The 19,723-nt window shown below is 40.1% G+C and overlaps 1 protein-coding gene across 3 annotated transcripts in view; it reads left to right on the top strand.

Annotated features, from left to right (window-relative positions):
• The window catches only part of LOC131685570 (G protein-activated inward rectifier potassium channel 3-like), a 432,523-nt gene that overhangs the window by 51,863 nt on the left and 360,937 nt on the right, over positions 1–19,723 (top strand). For all 3 annotated transcript variants that reach the window (XM_058969389.1, XM_058969391.1, XM_058969392.1), the window contains exon 2: positions 6,913–7,270. In XM_058969389.1, the coding sequence (XP_058825372.1) occupies positions 6,969–7,270 (302 nt within the window). In that variant the 5' untranslated portion in view covers positions 6,913–6,968. The remainder of the gene's footprint in view (positions 1–6,912; positions 7,271–19,723) is intronic.

Raw genomic sequence — 19,723 nt, forward strand, 5'->3', positions numbered from 1 at the left:
TGTCGAAGTTCGTAAAGAAATATCTCGTGTAGCAAGCTATTTGCTCCTGCGGTGGTTTGATGAGCGACATTTATATCACAACCGAGACCATCAACCTGGAAAATTATGTGCAGGGGTGTCTGGAAAAACGTTTGCTGTGTTTCCTCAAGCAATACAATTGTTTCGTTCTGTTTCGGCCGGATTTGGCATCTCACCATTTTACGGAAAAAGGCCATGGAGTGGTATGCCGCGAACAACGTCCAGGTGGTGTTCAAGGACATGTACCCTACCAATATGCCAGAGCGAAAGATAGTTGTCAGTGAGATGGTGTTCAAGGAAAACTGCTGTTCTGCAGCGAGGAAAGTGACCAAGGAGGCTGTGCAAAACTTGTATCTCTAGTAGCACGATCGCATTTTGGCCATATTTTTGTAGCGTTTTTAAATCATGACCTTCCTATAAGTCTCGTTATTAGCTCGATGCGTGGTTGTAGACGACACTCCTAGCTTGTTTACGACATCTAGGACGCTTGAAGCCGCAATCTAGTTTTTTCTATTCCGCGCTTTCTGTCAATCGTTTCACCCCTCTTCCAGACTTTCAGGTTGTTAAGAAACGTTTTCAGAATACCTTTATTGCGTTGGTGGTAGATGATTTTGTCATTTTTGTGATTTTGCTTACTCGGTGTGTGGCTCTTCGGAATTTGGCGAATTGCCAGCAAAATTTAAATGTGTGGTTCCTCTTGCTTAGACGCCATTTTGGCTAGTCAATAACAATTAAATTTTTACAGGAAATGGAAAATAATCCGCATTTCTAAATTAACATTGTTTTGATTGATGAAATACACGATTTTATTAGTAGTCTAGAAAAAATAAGATTATTACATGAATTACTTAACTACTACTTACCTTCTAATCTCGCACAAAGCAGAAGAAAAAAAAATCAAGAAATAATTTTCTACTGCTTTGTTGCTTATCCACTGCACAAACAGTACTGTATCGTTCCTCCGGCTGAGCAGTAAAATTAAAATACCACAGAAGTGAAACGTGCCTCTACATTGCGTTTGGCTTTAAATAAATTCGTATTAGACCAAATGTACGCTTGGTGGAACAGTTCTTAATGGTAATAACGGCGATAATCCTCAACCGCAGTGGCTACATCGTGGGCGTAATGTGGTACTGCCAACGTTCACAGAAGTTTAACCGAGGCTGGAAGCGTCATTGAATTTCATGTAACACATCATCGAATTCAACGACGTCGGAGTCAAGATTCCCGTGTACATAGATAATGCTGAAATCAAGGTACATAGATTTGCACCGCTCACTAACTTGGAATCATTTCGAAATAAGAAAAATTGCAATCCATTATTTGAAGAAACTTTTCCCATGTATTCCCAACAGTTCGTGTTGTGAGAATCCATACGACGACTAATATTCCTTTTTGCTTGGTACCTCTAATCAAACAACGCTGATCACAAACTCAGATCAGATCGCTACGTGTCCTATCCGAATCGAGGTTAGGTACCAAGTCGGCATTCGGCTAAACGGCCTTCGGCTAAACGGCATTCGGCTGAACGGCATTCTGCTGAACGGCATTCTGCTGAACGGCATTCTGCTGAACGGCATTCTGCTGAACGGCATTCTGCTGAACGGCATTCGGCTGAACGGCATTCGGCTGAACGGCATTCGGCTGAACGGCATTCGGCTGAACGGCATTCGGCTGAACGGCATTCGACTAAACGGCATTAGGCTAAACGGCATTCGGCAAAACGGCCTTCGGCTAAACGGAATTCGGTTAAACGGCCTTCAGCTAAACGGCCTTCGGCTAAACGGCATTCGGCTAAACGGCATTCCACTAAACGGCATTCGGCTGAACGGCATTCGGCTAAACGGCATTCGGCTGAAAGGCATTCGGCTGAACGGCATTCGCCTGAACGGCATTCGGCCAGGAATGCAATGCACCTCAGAGCAAATAAAGAGAAGAATAAAAAACGCTCTTTGCACTTTTCATGCGAACCACCGCTCTTCTCTTTCACAATAAACCTTTCACTCCGATATGTGTAGCTCCCAAATGTGTATTCTACTCTTTGGCAGGACACCACAAAGAGTAGAAATAAAGAGGCTCTTTAGTGTGCATCTTGGTCCCACGCGCACGGGAGCAGAGAAGGCAACCAAAAAACATTTTAAAAACGTTCTTCCGATCAAACTTTATCTGAATTGTAATTTGATTCGCCTTCCTACCTGCTTTGCAGTGAGGGGAGGCACAAAAAGTGGCTCTTCAAGGTGACTCTTTGAACGAAATTGTGCAGCTCTTGGTGCACAGATCTTTCTCTTTTTCGTTTTCAAGTTTCTCTTTGTGTTTTTGTGCTGCTCTATTTTTAATCGGTGTATTTCGCTCTTTGTGGCACATTGTGTGAGCAAATAACAAGCCTGCATTCGGCTGAACGGCATTTGGCTAAACGACCTTCGGCTAAACGACATTCAGCTAAACGGTATTTGGTTAAACGGCATTCAACTGAACGGCATTCGGCTGAACGGCATTCGGCTGAATGGCATTCGGCTGAACGGCATTCGGCTAAACGGTATTTTGGTGGAACGGCATTGGGTTGAACGGCATTCGGCTAAACGGCATTTGGCTAAACGGCATTCGGCGAAACGGCATTCGGCTAAACGGCATTCGGCTGAACGGAATTCTGCTGAACGGCATTCGGCTGAACGGCATTAGGCTAAACGGCATTAGGCTAAACGGCATTCGGCTAAACGGCATTAGGCTAAACGGCATTAGGCTAAACGGGTTTAGGTTAAACGGCATTAGGCTAAACGGCATTAGGCTAAACGGCATTAGGCTAAACGGCATTAGGCTAAACGGCATTAGGCTAAACGGCATTAGGCTAAACGGCATTAGGCTAAACGGCATTAGGCTAAACGGCATTAGGCTAAACGGCATTAGGCTAAACGGCATTAGGCTAAACGGCATTCGGCTGAACGGCGTTCGGCCAGGAATGTAATGCACCTAAGAGCAAATAAAGCGAAGAATTAAAAACGCTCTTTGCACTTTTCATGCGAACCACCGCTCTCTTCTTTCACAATAAACCTCTTCACTCCGATATGTGTTGCTCCCATATGTGTATTCTACTGTATGGCTGCACACCACAAAGAGTAGAAATAAAGAGGCTCTTTAGTATGCATCTTGGACCCACGCGCACGGAAGCTGAGAAGGCAACCAAAAAACATTTTAAAAACTTTCTTCCGATCAAACTATATCTGCTTTCCAGTGAACGGCATTCGGCTGAACGCCATTCGGCTAAACGACATTCGGTCAAACGGCATTCGGCTGAACGGAATTCGGCTGAACGGCATTCGGCCAAACGGCATTCGGCCAAACTGCATTCGGTTAAACGGCACTCGGCTTAACGGCATTCTGCTAAACGGCATTCGGCTGAACGGCATTCGGCTGAACGGCATTCGGCTAAACGGCCTTCGGGTAAACGGCATTCGGCTAAACGGCATTCTGCTAAACGGCATTCGGCTGAACGGCATTCGTGTGAACGGCCTTCGGCTAAACGGTATTCGGCTAAACGGCATTCGGCCAAACGGCTTTCGGCTAAACGGTATTCGGCTAAACGACATTCGGCTGAACGGCATTCCGTCAAACGGCATTCGGAAAAACGGCATTCGGTCAAGTAACAGACGGCCAAACAGCAATCGCCTCTTTCGGGCAAGTGGCAGTTGGCCGAATAGCGTTCGGTTAAACAGCATTCGGCCAAATGGTTTTCGGCCAAATTACCGCATATTCTGGTATATTATTTGTGAATTGTAATGAAATCGTAACACTATGGATGTTGCAATTATTGGAAATGCTTCAGAAGATTGCATCTCATCGTTATGGGACTAGTTGATGATGTGACCCGCCCATAATGTTCCAGACTAGACTGAAACACACCTCTGGATATCTAGATTTCCGGGACTAAAATCAATTCATCCGGTACCAGCGTCCTGTTAAAGTTTTTGCACATGGTGATTTAATCGCCATGCGCCAATTTTATGGCGACCAAATTTTGATCGGGTCACCCTTTAGAACATGTAATGCAGAGCTTCTCATAATGGCTTGTTCCTTTACAGACATCACACGAAGTTATCTGATGCTGTTACGTGCACTGCGTGGTCTGAGCGTAAGGAGTGCTATGAGTCAGCGTCATGACTGATGGAATAGTATAGGGTAACTGTTTTCATTTTACTAATTTTGTTGTTAATGCTTATACAAAAAATTCTGTAGCCCCGAAAACTGTTGCTTAGAGGAACTTCTTCCTATAGTAATTCCGTCACTAGGATCAGGGAATATGTTTGGAATATAGAACAGTTTTGCAAGGCAAATAGTCAAATAATTTAGTTGCCAGATTTTGAATAAACAAAAGCAACAATGAATGTAAATATTTTTAAAAATTGATGCAAAATAGATTTATTTAAACTACCGGTACAGATACAAACGTGGCAACACTGACTTATAGTGTTCCAAATAAATCTCCATGACAATACAGTTTTGCATTCACCGAGTAAGAGAAAGGCGTGATTTCACTCAAGACTTAAGCGGAACTGTAAATATTGTAATTTGTTGATGTAAACAAAACAATGTCGGTACCAGTTGAAGGGTAAATAAATGATAGCGAAGGCGTATCCGTCTGGTAGAAGGATTAAATCCAAAAGGGCATTCAAATATTGTCGGGTGTTTACGATTGTTCTAATTGAAAGTAATAATTTTTCATCTTTATAACAGTTTCCGATCCGTTGCCGGGCAACGAAAACAAGACTCTCTTACCGAGATCAACACTCATCGAACCGGTTGTCGACTTATCAATCACGACAATAATTATGATCCGGTTGCGGGCGCGCCGTGGTTGAAAGTTGCATTCTCGATTACCCCACCGCAAGCGGGTTCATACTCTCGTAACAACTTGATTCTTCTGGGCAGGAAATTTGCTAAGCTGCCCTAAGCTGCCCGCGCGGTAGAGTAGTACTGAGCACGTCGCCGCGACGTTGTCAGCAGCGAAGAATTTGCATTGTTCCGTTGATGGCAATTTTCTATTATTATTGTTGCTGCCCTCGTTCAGTTTATGAGCTGCGATCGATAGCAAAATGAGAAAGACTCGTATTAATATGCGATGTAATTATATATCTTTGTGATGATTATAGAAAAATGGACACCTTTTAGCCCCTTACACAACCACATACACACGAACGTTTGATTATCGAAGAAAAGATTGTGTTATTATGGAAAGGTTATGATTATGATTGATTGATGAGAGGTAAGGGTCTGAGAGAAAACACTTGCTTTACAACAGCGATGGCGTTTGTTGACAGTTACGATTCAATTATTGGCAGAAGATTTATGATGCGACGATGCCAGCGCATCATTATTTTCCTACACACTAGGTCGCTGGTAACGCCGTTGATGCAGGCAAATGTGACAGCTTTGCGAGGTGTTAATCATCTGCGGTGGTGAATTTTGATTCTTTCAAATGCTAGTCCATTTTTTTCTGTGTGGCTGTTGTTTTACTCTAACCGGAATGAGTGGCATCGATGGAAAGGTGCGATGCGTTGTCATGTGATGATGATCGATGAAACTGTCACAAGTGGTACAGATCAGATTGCTTTGATTTCGACTAGGGGCTCTTGAATGTTGAGATTACATCTGAAAGGTAGGTCATTCGAAAACTGCTGGGTACGGCGGGATTGTTTACATTAACGACTTTTTGCTGAGTTAGTAATTTGATTAATTCATCAAACACATATTTTTCAAACGCCATTGTAGAATACTCGGTATAATAAAATGTAGCGAAAAGAAGGAGCCGGTAAAGTAAACAAATTAAATTTAAATAAACGCCTCGTCTACAAACCAATCACAGCATATTTCGGCTACAATTCGATTGCTGGCAGCCAGTCAGTTTTTGGAATTGGACATGTGTTTCAATTATCGGCGACATAAAAAAATGTAAACGACTACTGTTTTGTAGCCCAAACAAAGTAATTCTTAGACACGCGGGTCAAGGTGGCGAGTTCGTTCCGGTTGCTCATATTTTAAATTTCCTCGGTAATTTTTGCTGCCTGATGTAATTGCGTCTATCAGTTCTGGTCTAGCAGGCGTGGTATATGGCAATAGTACAGGTGTCACGTTCAGCATGACCGCGTCGGGCGTCTGGTTGACAATTCGCGATGCTTCGGCGTCGTTAATTTATGGTCATATCGGTCGGTTTAGCCGATGGCTGCCCTTCGACGCGTTCGTCACGCGTCTAAACGTCAATTAGAGACTTCAACGGGCAGTATAAATAAATGACCTGTGCGGTATTAGGAGATGATGATTGCCTCGCTAATGCTAATGGTGGTAGCTATCAGTTGCCTCAGCGAAACAAATCGACAATGGCGGTTTATGACAGATGTGACGGTGTAACCGAAACGGCAGCAATGTCAGGGAAGTGAATGAATTTTGCATTTGTTGGAACCTGCACTCGGGCGGATGCAGAAGCAATTATTTACGTGACTTGATTGCTAGTGGGTGCAATGCTCTAATTGTTTAGTTACGCGTGTTTGAAGGGCAAAACACGTTGACGCTACCATTACTGTGGGTAACAGTTATCAATCTCATGGCCTACTAACAGTGGTAAATGAATGCAAATGTGATTTTACTTTTATTTTGTTAGCGCGTGTCATCAAGTTGTTTATATTTGATAGGCGAAACAGCCATCTTTGAATCGGTTATTGACAACTAAATTATTTGTTTGGTACGTTGTTTAAATAGGACAGCGAAGAACCGTAATTGTTTCGTAATCGGGAAGCTGAATCAACTTTAGGTTTCAAGTCTTGCTAACCAAGCACAATAGGTTAAAAACTGAGTCGAGAAGAAGAATCAAACCTAAAACTTGTCTTACTTTCTTTCCCTTTGCAGCCACCCCACTGCATGGAAGCAGAAGTGCTCTGAGAGAGAATTTGTAAATATACACAATGACAAAACTGTTTGAAGAAAATCGAAACGATGGCCAGCGTGGTGGTGCTGGTGACGGTGGTGACATGGCCTGGACCAAGCTGTTAGCGGACCAGAACACCCCGAGTCCGGTGATCGTCAAGGCGGATGACGTCGCACGGGATGTCATTGTAACCATTGACCCGGACACGGGCAAGGAGATTGTGACGCAACCGGTGGACGGTGCTAGCGGGCGCCGCCGGGAGTCCATTATCGGATCATTCCACCGGCAGCTGCGAATGTCGCTGAAGGCGGTCAGCGAGGGGCCCGGACCATTTACAAGGTAGGCTTTGATTTTATTTGTTTGTTTGCTTACTTATTCCGGCCGGGGGGTGGCTCGAAGCCCACGGTGACGAACTGCAACAATATGTCTTTTTCATTAGATAAGAATCACAAACAAGCGTTGAAATCCAATCGGTAGAATCGAATTCAGTCACGTTTTTCGCGTGAATTTCATTGCAATGGTTTGTGCAGTGTACTTTGTACGGAACGATTATAAGTGATGATTGTGCATTCTACTTCGAGCTGCCAATTAGACACACCGACTAGACGTGATTTTGTTCTTAGCATGATACCGGAGATATTAGGTCGGTCGCTTCTGGCATATATCTAACACAAAATGCGCAGTTTTGCAAAAATTGAAATTCAATATTTCAAACGAAAACCCGACAATAGCCGCGTTCATTAGACCAATATTTGATAAAACACAGTAACCGGATCGCCACTTTTTTGCCGTTTCGGGAAAGTTTGTTTTGCTGTCGATTTCCGCTCGGCCTACTAATGTGCGACAGCACACAGTCACTGTATAGGTAACCGCTACCAACGAATGACACAAAAAAACACAAACACTTTCACTCATTTGGCACACCGTGAATCATCTCCCATAGCTAGCTAAATCTCCCAAACGCATGGACCAGAACATAATACAACTCGAGACTTGTTTAGTATTTCGTTGGATATGAATCATCTTGAACTGCACAAAAAATAATATAACAAACATCGTCGTGTCGTGCAAAACAGCTGATTCCTATACCTACGTTGGAAATGTGGAGCGAGTGAAATACGATAGAGAAAACTCCCGGTCTGTCACTTTAAAAGGGTAACCAATTATAGCGACCGTGACGTGAGTCGGCGGCGTCGTTGTTAGCCGGGTAGCGTTTTACGAGTGACATTGGCTTAATTTTCCCATGATGTAAGACAAACATTTCGTGCACGAGGAATGCGAACCGTTTCGTGGGTTGAATTATGATCAGATTATTGTTGGAAAGTTTCAAGGTTTCTTTATCCCTCTCATGTGAAACAAAAAAAAAAATGATGACGCGTGGTGTTTCGATGCAAGGCATCCAAAGACAATATGTCACGAAGACTGGCAACTCTTATTCTTTATACAACTGTTTGGCGACATTGGTTACAACATTCGTTAGGATGAGAAGCTATATGTAGAAGTGCCATATATCTCAACGTGTACTACTTGATACTCATATACGCGTTTGGGTACTTAGTACTATGTTTAACCGGTAGAGGTGTTGTTTTTACTGTCTCTAGATGTTCAACAGAGTTGTCAGTATTCTTGAAAAGTCGTCTTTGATGCTACGCTTCGTTTTTAGCTGGATTGAGGTTAAAAGTGGTAATTTGAGACATGGCAGAAAGTGTTTTGCATTATGGATTGTTAGCAGATGGTGGTGATCCTTGAAGCGTGTTCGCTACGAAGTTTTACGTTTTATTGAGATCCATAATTTGTTTGAGCACAAAACAGCAACGCACTAATATGATTTGTAGATCAAGGTCAAAATAGTAATGTTGCAAACTCATTCCTCTTGCTTGATAGTTCATTTCAGAAAACAACACTTATGACCCAGTTTTTCACAAATACGTCATTGATTGGGAGGGGGGAGGTAGGAAACGGAGAAATATTACTTTTCATGCTTAAGGAGGGAAGGGAAACGGTACGAAAATCGAAAACAAGAAGCATTTTTTCCACATCCTGTGTTACATTTTCAGGAAAAACAGATTATGTAGAAAGCAAGTCAATGGCATTGCTGGAAAGAAAATCCTTACGAAGGAGTACCGTATCTACGTACCCACCCATACAGTAGAAATGAATGGCGTAGTCAACAATTTGCGTCTGACGTGTGTAGATTTGCTGGAGTGCGAAGTTGACTGTTTCAAAAGCTTCCAGTCCAGTTCCAGTCAGTAAAGATTTTGCATTGAAGGCGATTGCATTCAGAATCAGTTAGAAAGTGCGAAAAAACCTATGTCTATTCAGACACATACCAGGTAACTTTATAATTAAGCCTTTCGACTGTTTTGGTGTATTTGTTAACGGAAACAAACAAACAAACGATGCGTGTTTATTTTATCCAAGGATAGCATAAATACACATCGTTTGTGTTGCATTACATGACTGAAATAGCCGAAAATCCATTGACAAGTATCAGGTAACATCCGCCGGTTCTACTTTGTCCTCTTCGACAAGGTTAATCTACTTATTCGCCATTATGAACAGTGTTCCTACTGTGAGGAAAGTTTACATGAACTTTCGCCATGTCCCTCGTACAAATAGCTGTAAGCGGGAGGCTCCACGCACTCCTTTACAGAAATACATTAGAGAGCTACGCCACCGAATGTTAGAATCTCTTTTGCTTACTTGGATCAGGTTTAAGAAGAGTGTGACGATGACGATCTCCAAGAGGGAACAACTTCTACTATGCCTAAAAGTTTCAGAAAGAGGAAAAATATTTCCTCACCTTAGATTCCCTGTGAAAACCAAAAGGATTCCCTTAGGGGCGCACCAAATATAACAGATCAAGGAAGCGCTACCACAAATCCGAAGCCAATGGCTTTTGATCACGGGAAATCAAGATCAATGACCTCCCACCACTTCTAGGGACACCAGAAACCTCAAGTGTCTCAATTCAGCTAGATGCTTAACCTAGTGCTTAACTGATAAAATTTTCTGACATCGTAGACTTGATAATTACATCTTTCAACATCTCTGATCCCCTTAAAAGTCTCTTGAAATCTTCTCTCCTTATACTGAGAATATTTCTGAAGTAGCTAACTCTTTCATGCCCAACTTTTTTATGGTGCATGTAGGGTTTCAAAACTATTTTTCCTTAAAACGTTGGGATCAAGCAAAACGAAAAGGCTTTTTTTCATAAAGATAGGTGCTTCCCTCGCAGTGCTAATTTTTACCTTCAAATGCTCAATACAATTCTCCTAGGATACTTACAGTAGTCCAATTGCGTGGAAAACGTAGCCAAGGACAGTCTAAATTGAGAAGTTTTATCAGTTTCAATAATATTGCAATATGACGAAGATATATGAAACAAACATTTTCCGTCGTCAACGTAAACTGTCCCTGGCAGCACTGCTCCATAGGAACCCAATCAAATCAATTGCAATAACTTCAGTCCTAGAGCTGATCATTGTAATTGTTTATACTCAAATGAAGGGCAATAGTCACATTTATTAGACTTACTTGCTTTTGTGAGCAAATCTTGTCTCAATCAAAAGTTATAGCTGTTTAAAAACATTGTTGTCTACAAACAACATGGACATGAAGGGGTTAATTGCGAAATGGCGATCGTATACTTCGATGGATTATTCATCAAACGAGGTAACGGACTTGATCTCCGCTGGATAATGGAGTATCATCTCGATAATCGATTCGTTTAAACTGTTAATAAATAAACCAACCTAGTTTTGGGGATCAAAAGGTGCTATGATTTCTATCGAATTTATCCTTTCTTTGATATCAGGCGTTGAAGTTGTCGGTTACCATAGTGACAGGACTAAGCTAGCACCGGATTAAGGCTAGCTCCAAAAATCGGAAACACTATTTGTGTTTCTGAGCAAACCCCTTGTCCTGCGCGATGGACAAGAAAATGAGTTCGCAGAACTTTGCTTGGAAACGCAAATAGTGTTTTCGTTTTTTGGATCTAGCTTCAATCCGGTGCTAGTTGAGTCCTGTCACTGAGTTAGTGTCGGATTCTGATGAGACGAAGTCGAAACGCAAATTCCATAACTGATTTAGTTATAGATTTTGTGTTCTTCAAGCGCAAATGCGGCTTTAAACTTTTTTTCCTTAGAGAAGAAAAAATTGTTTTTACCTAATTTTTTCTCCACTAAGGAGAAATATAGCATATTACATTTTTCCTAGACACAGGGTTAACCACCAACAGCTTTGTTATATTGCGGAATCACTCCCCACATCGGGGCTTAGGAGATTTCAACTCACTGCTATTTAGTATAGAATTGGGATCTACTATACTTTGTCCACAGATCACGTGCGATAAAGCACTCTCAGGTAACCAGATGGCGGATTCCTTAGCTCAGCTTCAGCATTTCTCGTCAGCGAACGCTCGACAGTTGACCATTCTCGTGTAACAATAGGAAACTTGAATTACACGTTCGATGCGCATTCGCGACGTATTGGGAACTTTGCACTTCGGGCGAGGGTTTTCGCGACATCGAGCACGTTGTTTGGGTATGTGCCGGGTATTGCGATGCCCGAGGTAGACCACCGAATGGCCCAGATCGAGATATCCTGACAAGTCGTGATCTTCTCTATACGTTCCTCAGCTGCCTTTCTGTGAAACTGAGAAAAATCCTAATTTAGAGCTTTTAATTTCATTTCTCGTTCGGAGAAGTTTCTATACTGCGTTTGAGGAGCCGATCCGTACCAGAGAACTACTACTTGAATGTGTTCAACATCACCATTGTTCCTGCCAAAACTGATTTTAAAGTGAAAGTGTCCCAATGAGCCTCTTTATGAAGGATTGTGCCATGATGTCCTGGTACTCAGATGTTGTAAAATATGTTGATCTTCACTTTGTCATAAAGTTACAACCTTCTTGTTCTTTTTAACCTTGTCGTCGTTGTTCACATTTTCCCTTGTTGCTATTACCCCGATGTTGGAGTTAGTCACCCTTCAGGATGTCTTTCCAAAGTGCACACAAAAAGCAATTTAAAATATGTATGTTTCTCCAGTTTTAAATGCTCAATTCAAAAATATCTCTTCTTAAACATGCTAAACTCTATTACTAGTCCAAGAAGATATCTCTAAGTTATCATGGCGATCAAGGGAGGATGAATTTTACTGGTTTTACTGGAGGTGAAGGAGCTATCACTACTGATGTAGCAGAAACCTGAGGCTCTATTCTCAGTCACGTTACCGAGTTATTAGAAGTAAATTGTCTTCTCGTCACTATCTGACAAAACAAAAGTGGTTATTCGTTGACAACAGAATTGATTTGTAGTAACTTGAGCTATAGCTTAGAAGAAATCTCAACTCACCTGACTGAAGAACGGAATGAGCCAAAGAATTCGACGAAGTTTCTATAATTTCTCGAGTAGCTCACCATCTTTCAAGAATGATATGATTGTCTCCTTGCTTGACGGTTCGTTGGCCAAAATGTAGCGAATTGAAGACGGTAGTTAGTGTAGGTTTCGGAGGTGTTGAAACTCTTGACAATCGACTAGGAAATGTTCCACGGTTAGCCTGGTTTGGCATAACAGGTAAATAGAGGGCTCTCTACTCAACCTGTTACCCTGGATCGTTGGGACTAATTTGGTTAGCAATCTTTCGGCCTGTCTCCCGCGAGCTGCCAATGAGTCCGCTTCCTTATTCCCGCTGATCCTGCAGTAACCGGGCACCCAGCATATTGTGCTCAATGGATCGCAGGTGTTCTCTATAGCCTGTATGTAAGGGTGGCGGGAAGTTCCCGCTTCCAGGGCGGATGTGATCGACAGAGAGTCAGACAGGATGACGGTCGATAATCCCTCTGGTCTCCTTTCAATCGTGAGACTGATGGAAGCAGTTTCTGCCGAGAAGATGGAGCCGCTTGTGGGGAAGCGGGAGGCTAGACCAGCTCCTATTCCGCAGAATCCCACTTCGACCATTTTTTTTGCAGCTTGGGAGCGTCAGTGTAGATCCATCAGAAATTTTGCCTGTTCGATCCGGGGGGGGAAACAAAACAAACAAGAACTGCAAATATATATATACGTATACGTTGAAATTAGAGATTTGCTGCGTGCAGGTATGGGAAAAATACATTCGAAATTCATTCATCTGTATTCATCTTCTGATACATCTCATGCTACCAACCGTTGTGTTTGTCTCACGAAGTAAACGCCAGGAAGTATACACTGAGCTTGTCGCAAAGCTCATTAGCGATAGCAGCTGTGCACTCAATTGACTCCCGTTCTAAGTCGGAGAGCCTCTCATTCTCTCAATATTTTCTAATAATGATGTTTGGATGTGAGTGAATCAGATTGGAATATTATTGTTTTGGTTTGCGAGCCACTCGATGAGTCTAATCTTGATTCAATCATCATATCCAATCATTGAATCGTTCAATCGGTTCTCTATCCTTTGTACCCTCTAAGAACGGTTGGTTTCAAAACCGTCCAATGAAGGACGTTCGTTGGACCAATTTGGACAACGTCCAAATAACCGTTCAACGAACGTCCATCGTTGGACCCGTGTTGAACGATTTTGAAACAATTTTTTGGACGTCTCAGTGGGTAGAGATAATATATAGGTAGAAGTGCAAAGGTAAAATAGCTCAAGATGCAGGATTTTTAATTTTTACATACGCAAGCTTATCGTTTAACGGCTAGCGTGACCTACAAGTTACTGACTTTATTTCTTCTGTATCATGTTGAAGTACTTTTTACTATTTCAGTAGGGTAACCGGGGGCAAGACCGACACCCTAAGCGCAATCATTTTTCTAAAATACCACGAAGCTCCAAAAATTGTATATTCTGTGCATAATCCTTGTTTAGATGGTTCTTAACAAGATATAATTTTCAGGTGTTTCAAAAAATTGGATTCATTAAAAATTATTGGTTGCCAAAAGGAGAAAAAGAACATTTTGAAAACGCTGCGGGTAAGACCGACACCCCGAAGTGGCAAGAGCGACAAACTTGTTAGCTTTCTTTTTGTCCAATTTTTTCATTAAAAATGTGTTGTGTTTGTGTGATAAAGTGTAATTATGTGTATATGAGTATGTGTGATGCAAATGCATGCTTTCTGGAGTATCATCGCGTAGCAAGAGGAAAAGCATACGAATGTGTGGTGTGACTAAATAATGTTCAACACTTGGTTTTCCACATTAATCTTTTCTAGCTTTATTACCGCTTGTGAAGCCATTCTAAGAAGTAAGATCCGTTCTGCAAGAAGAATATATCCCCTGTTACTAAGATTCATTCACTTAGAAGTAACATACCCTTTTGTAGTGAGCTATCCGGTTCGTGTTATGATTTTTCGGAACTCTGTTGATCAACAATCCGGCAGAATAGATTAGAATGTGCGGCAAAATACTGGTAATTTTCAAAGCTTTTGTGCTGTTAAAACCTTAAAATGTTTCAACTAAAAATAACATCTAAGTGCGCATCAACTTTGCTTTCGCATATTTTGTTTATTTTGTAACGTTGGATGAATCTATATGGCATATGTGTGTCTCGAAATATTCAAAATAATCGTACTAATGATGATATCCTGTTATTATTGTATGATTTAAAATTTGATATTTGGGAGAAGTTATGGGGTGTCTGGCTTACCCACGGTGTCGGACTTGCCCCCGATTCTCCTATTCATTAATCTGTCTATCTTTTGTGCAGTTAAAATATTATCGTTACAATTGAAAACTGGAAAATCCTATCAGCGACAATTTTTTTCTCTTTTGTTCAATGCTAATTCACGACGTCGGGAGTAGTGTGTTCCATTGCTAAAAACAAAAGAAAATACGATTGTGTCTGGTTGGATTTTCCAGTTTTCAACTACAACCACAATATTAAACAATGGCTTTGGATATCATGACGCACATGACATTCAAGGTTATAAAGTTCAAAAATAGTGTACGAGGTGTTATAACGACCAAAGGGTAAATTTGAAAAAAATACATCAAAGCATCTAAAATGATCCCTACGGAACATACCTGTAAATACTATTAAATCCTAGTCAAACCAGCCACAATCAGTTTTAAATGAAGCAATGAGCCGCGATCGGTTGTTTTATTTGATTCGAAATTCTGACAGAAACCTCAAGCCAGCTTAAATTCTGAAGGTGCTTTACTGGAATGAAACCAGCTTCTCCGGTAACTACCGATCGAGCCAACCGTATATAGTTTAAAAACTCTTTAATCGCGTATAAACACCCTTAATTGCTAAATTGGACAATATCTTTTGACAAACTGAGTTTTATTGGATTCTGAGATGATTATGACTTTCATTGGTTTAGTTTTCGATAAAAATACACTAAAAAATCAGTTTGGACAAGGAAAAGTTTGTTTCAAATAACTTTTTTTTCTTGAAAGCGCCCAACTAATGACTAATTTTGCGAAAATAACTCCTACAACATTTTTTTGTAGGATTTATCATTTTTAGACAATAGCCATTTGAAAAAAAATTGGTTAAAAAAGTTTGGCCCTCTCAAAAGCTTGTCTAGATCATTTTTGGAAAAACAAATAATGCAAAGTTGCTTTTTGTGACAAATTTCTCATGTACAGAAAGTTTCATTAAAATCTGAGAGGGTGCTGCCAACATTTGTTCGAGTTGGCGCGAAATTCGTCATATTATAAATGGATATGTCATAAAAGATGGATGAACTGACCTGACCATTAAAACGTTTCTGTTGGAAAAGCCTTTGCACTCCGTAACACAATTAAAACTACTTTTAGAAAAATACTAAAACAAGGTGGTCTAATTCTTAAGGCTCAATATCATCAATATCAAGTATATCATGTAGAGCTTTTTTTCTCGGCTTGCTTTTTTTCATTGTAGGACTTATCGACTCTCCAAAACAAGGTTATTGGATGCGTGGTAAGCAGTTTTTGAACACACCTTTTTATTTTTACGAGCACTACATTCATTTGCTTTCACACATAAATAACGAGCATAATCCATAACAATAAATCAAAGAGTTAACATGATTTAGTGAAAAAATTTTTGGCGTAAAGTAGCCCCCTTGTGGGGGTGACTTTACGCCAATTTTAGCTCTTTAGATTTCACGTTCAATCTTGATTTTCCAAAAGTTCTTTTCAATGTCTTTGGTGATACTTGTGCCATAAGTAAAACATTGAACAGTTTCAAATTTGAAGTGGCGTGATCGTAGTTCTTGAGTGTAATGTACAAAACGTTCTATTTTTGGCGTAAAGTAATCACCGATGACGGTCTTTCATAACCCACTCGTCAAACTCGTTCCAAAAACAAAGATAATTACAAAAATATTGATATCCGTCATTATCCCGACGAACTAGTTATGAAAAAAAAGTTCAACAGACGTATTTTTGGAGTCAATACGTTTTTATGTACAACGTATCCAACACTTAAATTTATTTAGCGCAGCTCTGTCTACAAATCAATATAATCTTAACAATAGCAAACTTTAATTTCGTTTTTACTCTTAATTTACTATAATAAACAGCTGTGCGATTGCTACTGAGTGAAGCCATGTCAAGTGATCCTCGAATTTTTCGCAAAATCACCGATTTTCATGAGATATATTTTATTGTATAGGGATTATGGTGAATAGCTTTTGGTATAAATATTTCGTTAAAACTCCTTTTTTTCTTTATGATATTAACCCTTAAACTTTATTTCATGATTAAATTGTAAATTTCATATCTAAAAAACTACTGAAGATAATTGAATGAATTTTTGTACACTTATGGAATAATATTTACACTATTCCATAAAAATATTTCTACTGTATAGTTGTGTGAATAACGTTACTTTGCACCTATTTAAAAATGTCAATTGTATTTTTTCTTATGTTCTTCACGCTAGAAAACTTCGAATAGTACGTCAAATTACGCGTTAATCTTTCGCCTTCAATAATCTGTATTGATAATTTATCATTTTTATTCCTATCGAGAGTTATGGGTGATTTTGTAACAGTGCGCTCTTTGAACGCACGGGTCACTTTGATGTAACCCGAGAGAACTTACATATTGGCAACGTCGCATGTCTCATCGTCAGAATGCGCATCGCTTAGGAAAAGCGTATCTCTTGTTCCAAATTGCCATCTCTGATATAAGAGCAAGAAGACAAGCTTTTCTTTACGGATTTTTAAAGGTGAATGTTTTCCGAGTAATTTGCATGGTTTTAGCGTTATTATATTTTTCAGGAGTTATTTGATTTTCTGTCATTCAATGTCTCGACCCGGCGCACTCAGATATTGGCAGCCGCTGTGTCAACTTGAGCATTGGGCATGTTTGAATCTGCATGGGCATGACTTTTTTTTGCAAATTGACGTATTTCACCACTTTTTTGGTCAGTTGCATCTGTCTAGGTAGTAGCACGGTATATTTTCTCGAAAAAAACATTGAATTGTTTTTATATTATCAATTCGGGTCGACCAAACGAATGTTGCATTCCGTTACCTGCTTTTTTACCTGCTACTACACCGGTGTAGTGCAAAAAAGAGACAGACTGATTACACCCAAGTTTGAATGAGTGTAGCACTGACCAACCGGTATTGTGCACTGTCAAAAACGAAAATGCCCTAACAAAGTGTCTTTGAAGATGACAATGACATAAGCGTATTACATAAGTTAAGTTTCGGTTATTTGCGATACAGTTTAATTTCTAGTAACGTCAAATTTTAATAAAAAAAAGTATTCATTAAATAACTATTGTTTTTGTTGTGCATTTCGCAAACAAAAAATCTAAAAGTATCTCAAAATATCCGGAAAACAGTTACCTTTGATAATCCGTATAGAAAAGATTGCTCTTCTGCACCAATCTAGAGATGTGGTTTCATTTAGTCATGCGATGCGCATGCCGCCGTTGAGACATGCGGCGTTGCCAATATGTAATTCTCGTGGGTTGCATCAAAGTGAGTCGTGCATTCAAAGAGCGCACTGTTACAAAATCATCCATAACTCTCGATAGGAACAAAAATGATAAATTATCAATACAGATTATTGAAGGTGAAAGATTGACGCGTAATTTGATGAACTTTCTGAAGTTTTCTAGCGTGAAGAACATAAGAAAAAATACAATTGAAATTTTTAAATAGGTGCAAAGTACCGTTATTCAGACAACTACGCAGTAAAAATATTTTTATGGAATAGTGTAAATATCATTCCATAAGTGCACAAAAATTCATTCAATTATCTTCAGTAGTTTTTGAGATATGAAATTTACAATTTAATAATGAAATAAAGTTTAAGGGTTAATATCTTAAAGAAAAAAAGGAGTTTTAACGAAATATTTATACCAAAAGCTATTCACCATAATCACTATACAATAAAGTGATCGAGGATCACTTGACATGGCTTTACTCTACTACGAAGGGTGAGGAAATTACGCCTGTAGCGGTATAATGAATTTGTTTAATTAAACATCGCGTTAGCCTTTTAAAAGAATTAATTTTAAATTTAACTATTTCTATCGCTTTCCGAATGCGATGATACTATCTCAAATCATTCCCAAAAGCGACGTCGAGTCCTTGCCTATGAAGCAATGATTATTATAGAAGTCTTATGTCACAGACACAGCATTCAAACTGTGCTATATTTTCATGTAATTTCCCGGCTAATAATCACCAAAAGGCTTCCGAGCCGAACAAGAAGTTTAAAGAAAAATCTAATTCCTACAGCTCTGCGTAAACGATATATACAGCGCCTCATACTTATTATTGGAATTACATACAAGGAACCCTCTGAATGAGTCAACAAATGCATTCGATGAGTGAGCGAATTTTGATTCATCCAGAATTGAAGTCCTGCCTGTTTGCTGACGTTCGGTTCGCTTCAAGTATTTTTTTAACCACTCACTTACATAGTGCGTTCGCTGACCGTTCGGTGTGCACAAACATGGTGGTGGAGAAAGGATTCATCGCATTCACTCATGGTTCGTTGCTCCATGCTCACTATGATGATTGTGTGCGGCTGAACCAAGGATGAATGGCTATCAGATGCAATCAAACGAATGAGTGAATTTTCCCATGCCAGGCTGCGTGTTCGTACTCATCGCAATGTAATTCCGGAACCGAAAGTTGGATCAATTAGAAATTCAATAGCAGCGAATCCTTGTACCTTTCATTTGAGCCCAAGTTTGTAAAGAACTCGCTGAGAAATAGGTACGACATTAATTTAGGAACTTGGCCAGTTCCTCGGGGGTCTCAAGAACCGTCATAGGTGGCCAATGTGGTCAAAGCGACTCCTATGGGTCATTAATGATCTACTCACGCAAATTCAAGTAATGTTGCACACATTTTAATATGTACTGCATCATTGGCACATCAGTTTATATGGGAATTTATTGTGTGATCGTACTCCCGTAACTCCGGAGCCGGAAGTCGGATGAAAAAAAAATAATGGCGACCAATGGGAAGTTTGTACCTTTCATTTGTGACTAAGTTTGTGCAAATCGGTCCAACCATCCCTGAGAATCAGTGAGATTAATTTGACATATACACACATACATACACACATACATATATACACACACCTACAGACTTTTTCCGATCTCGACGAACTGAGTCGAATGGTATAAGATATTCGACCCTGTGGGCCTTGGTTAAAAAGTCGAAATTCCGACCGATTGCATAACCTTTCTACATGAGAATTCAATTAAAATCAATTTGATTGTCCATCCAAAATTTTTCTAACCCACCAATTTCCACAACGGACTGCTAGGAAACACATGGAGATAGGTTTTCGATCTTTGGTTGGATGCAGGATGGGCAAACTGAACCATCCTGCAAGCACAGACAAACAGACG

Source organism: Topomyia yanbarensis, chromosome 2 (genome assembly GCF_030247195.1).
Source record: "Topomyia yanbarensis strain Yona2022 chromosome 2, ASM3024719v1, whole genome shotgun sequence".
NCBI lineage: Eukaryota > Metazoa > Arthropoda > Insecta > Diptera > Culicidae > Topomyia > Topomyia yanbarensis.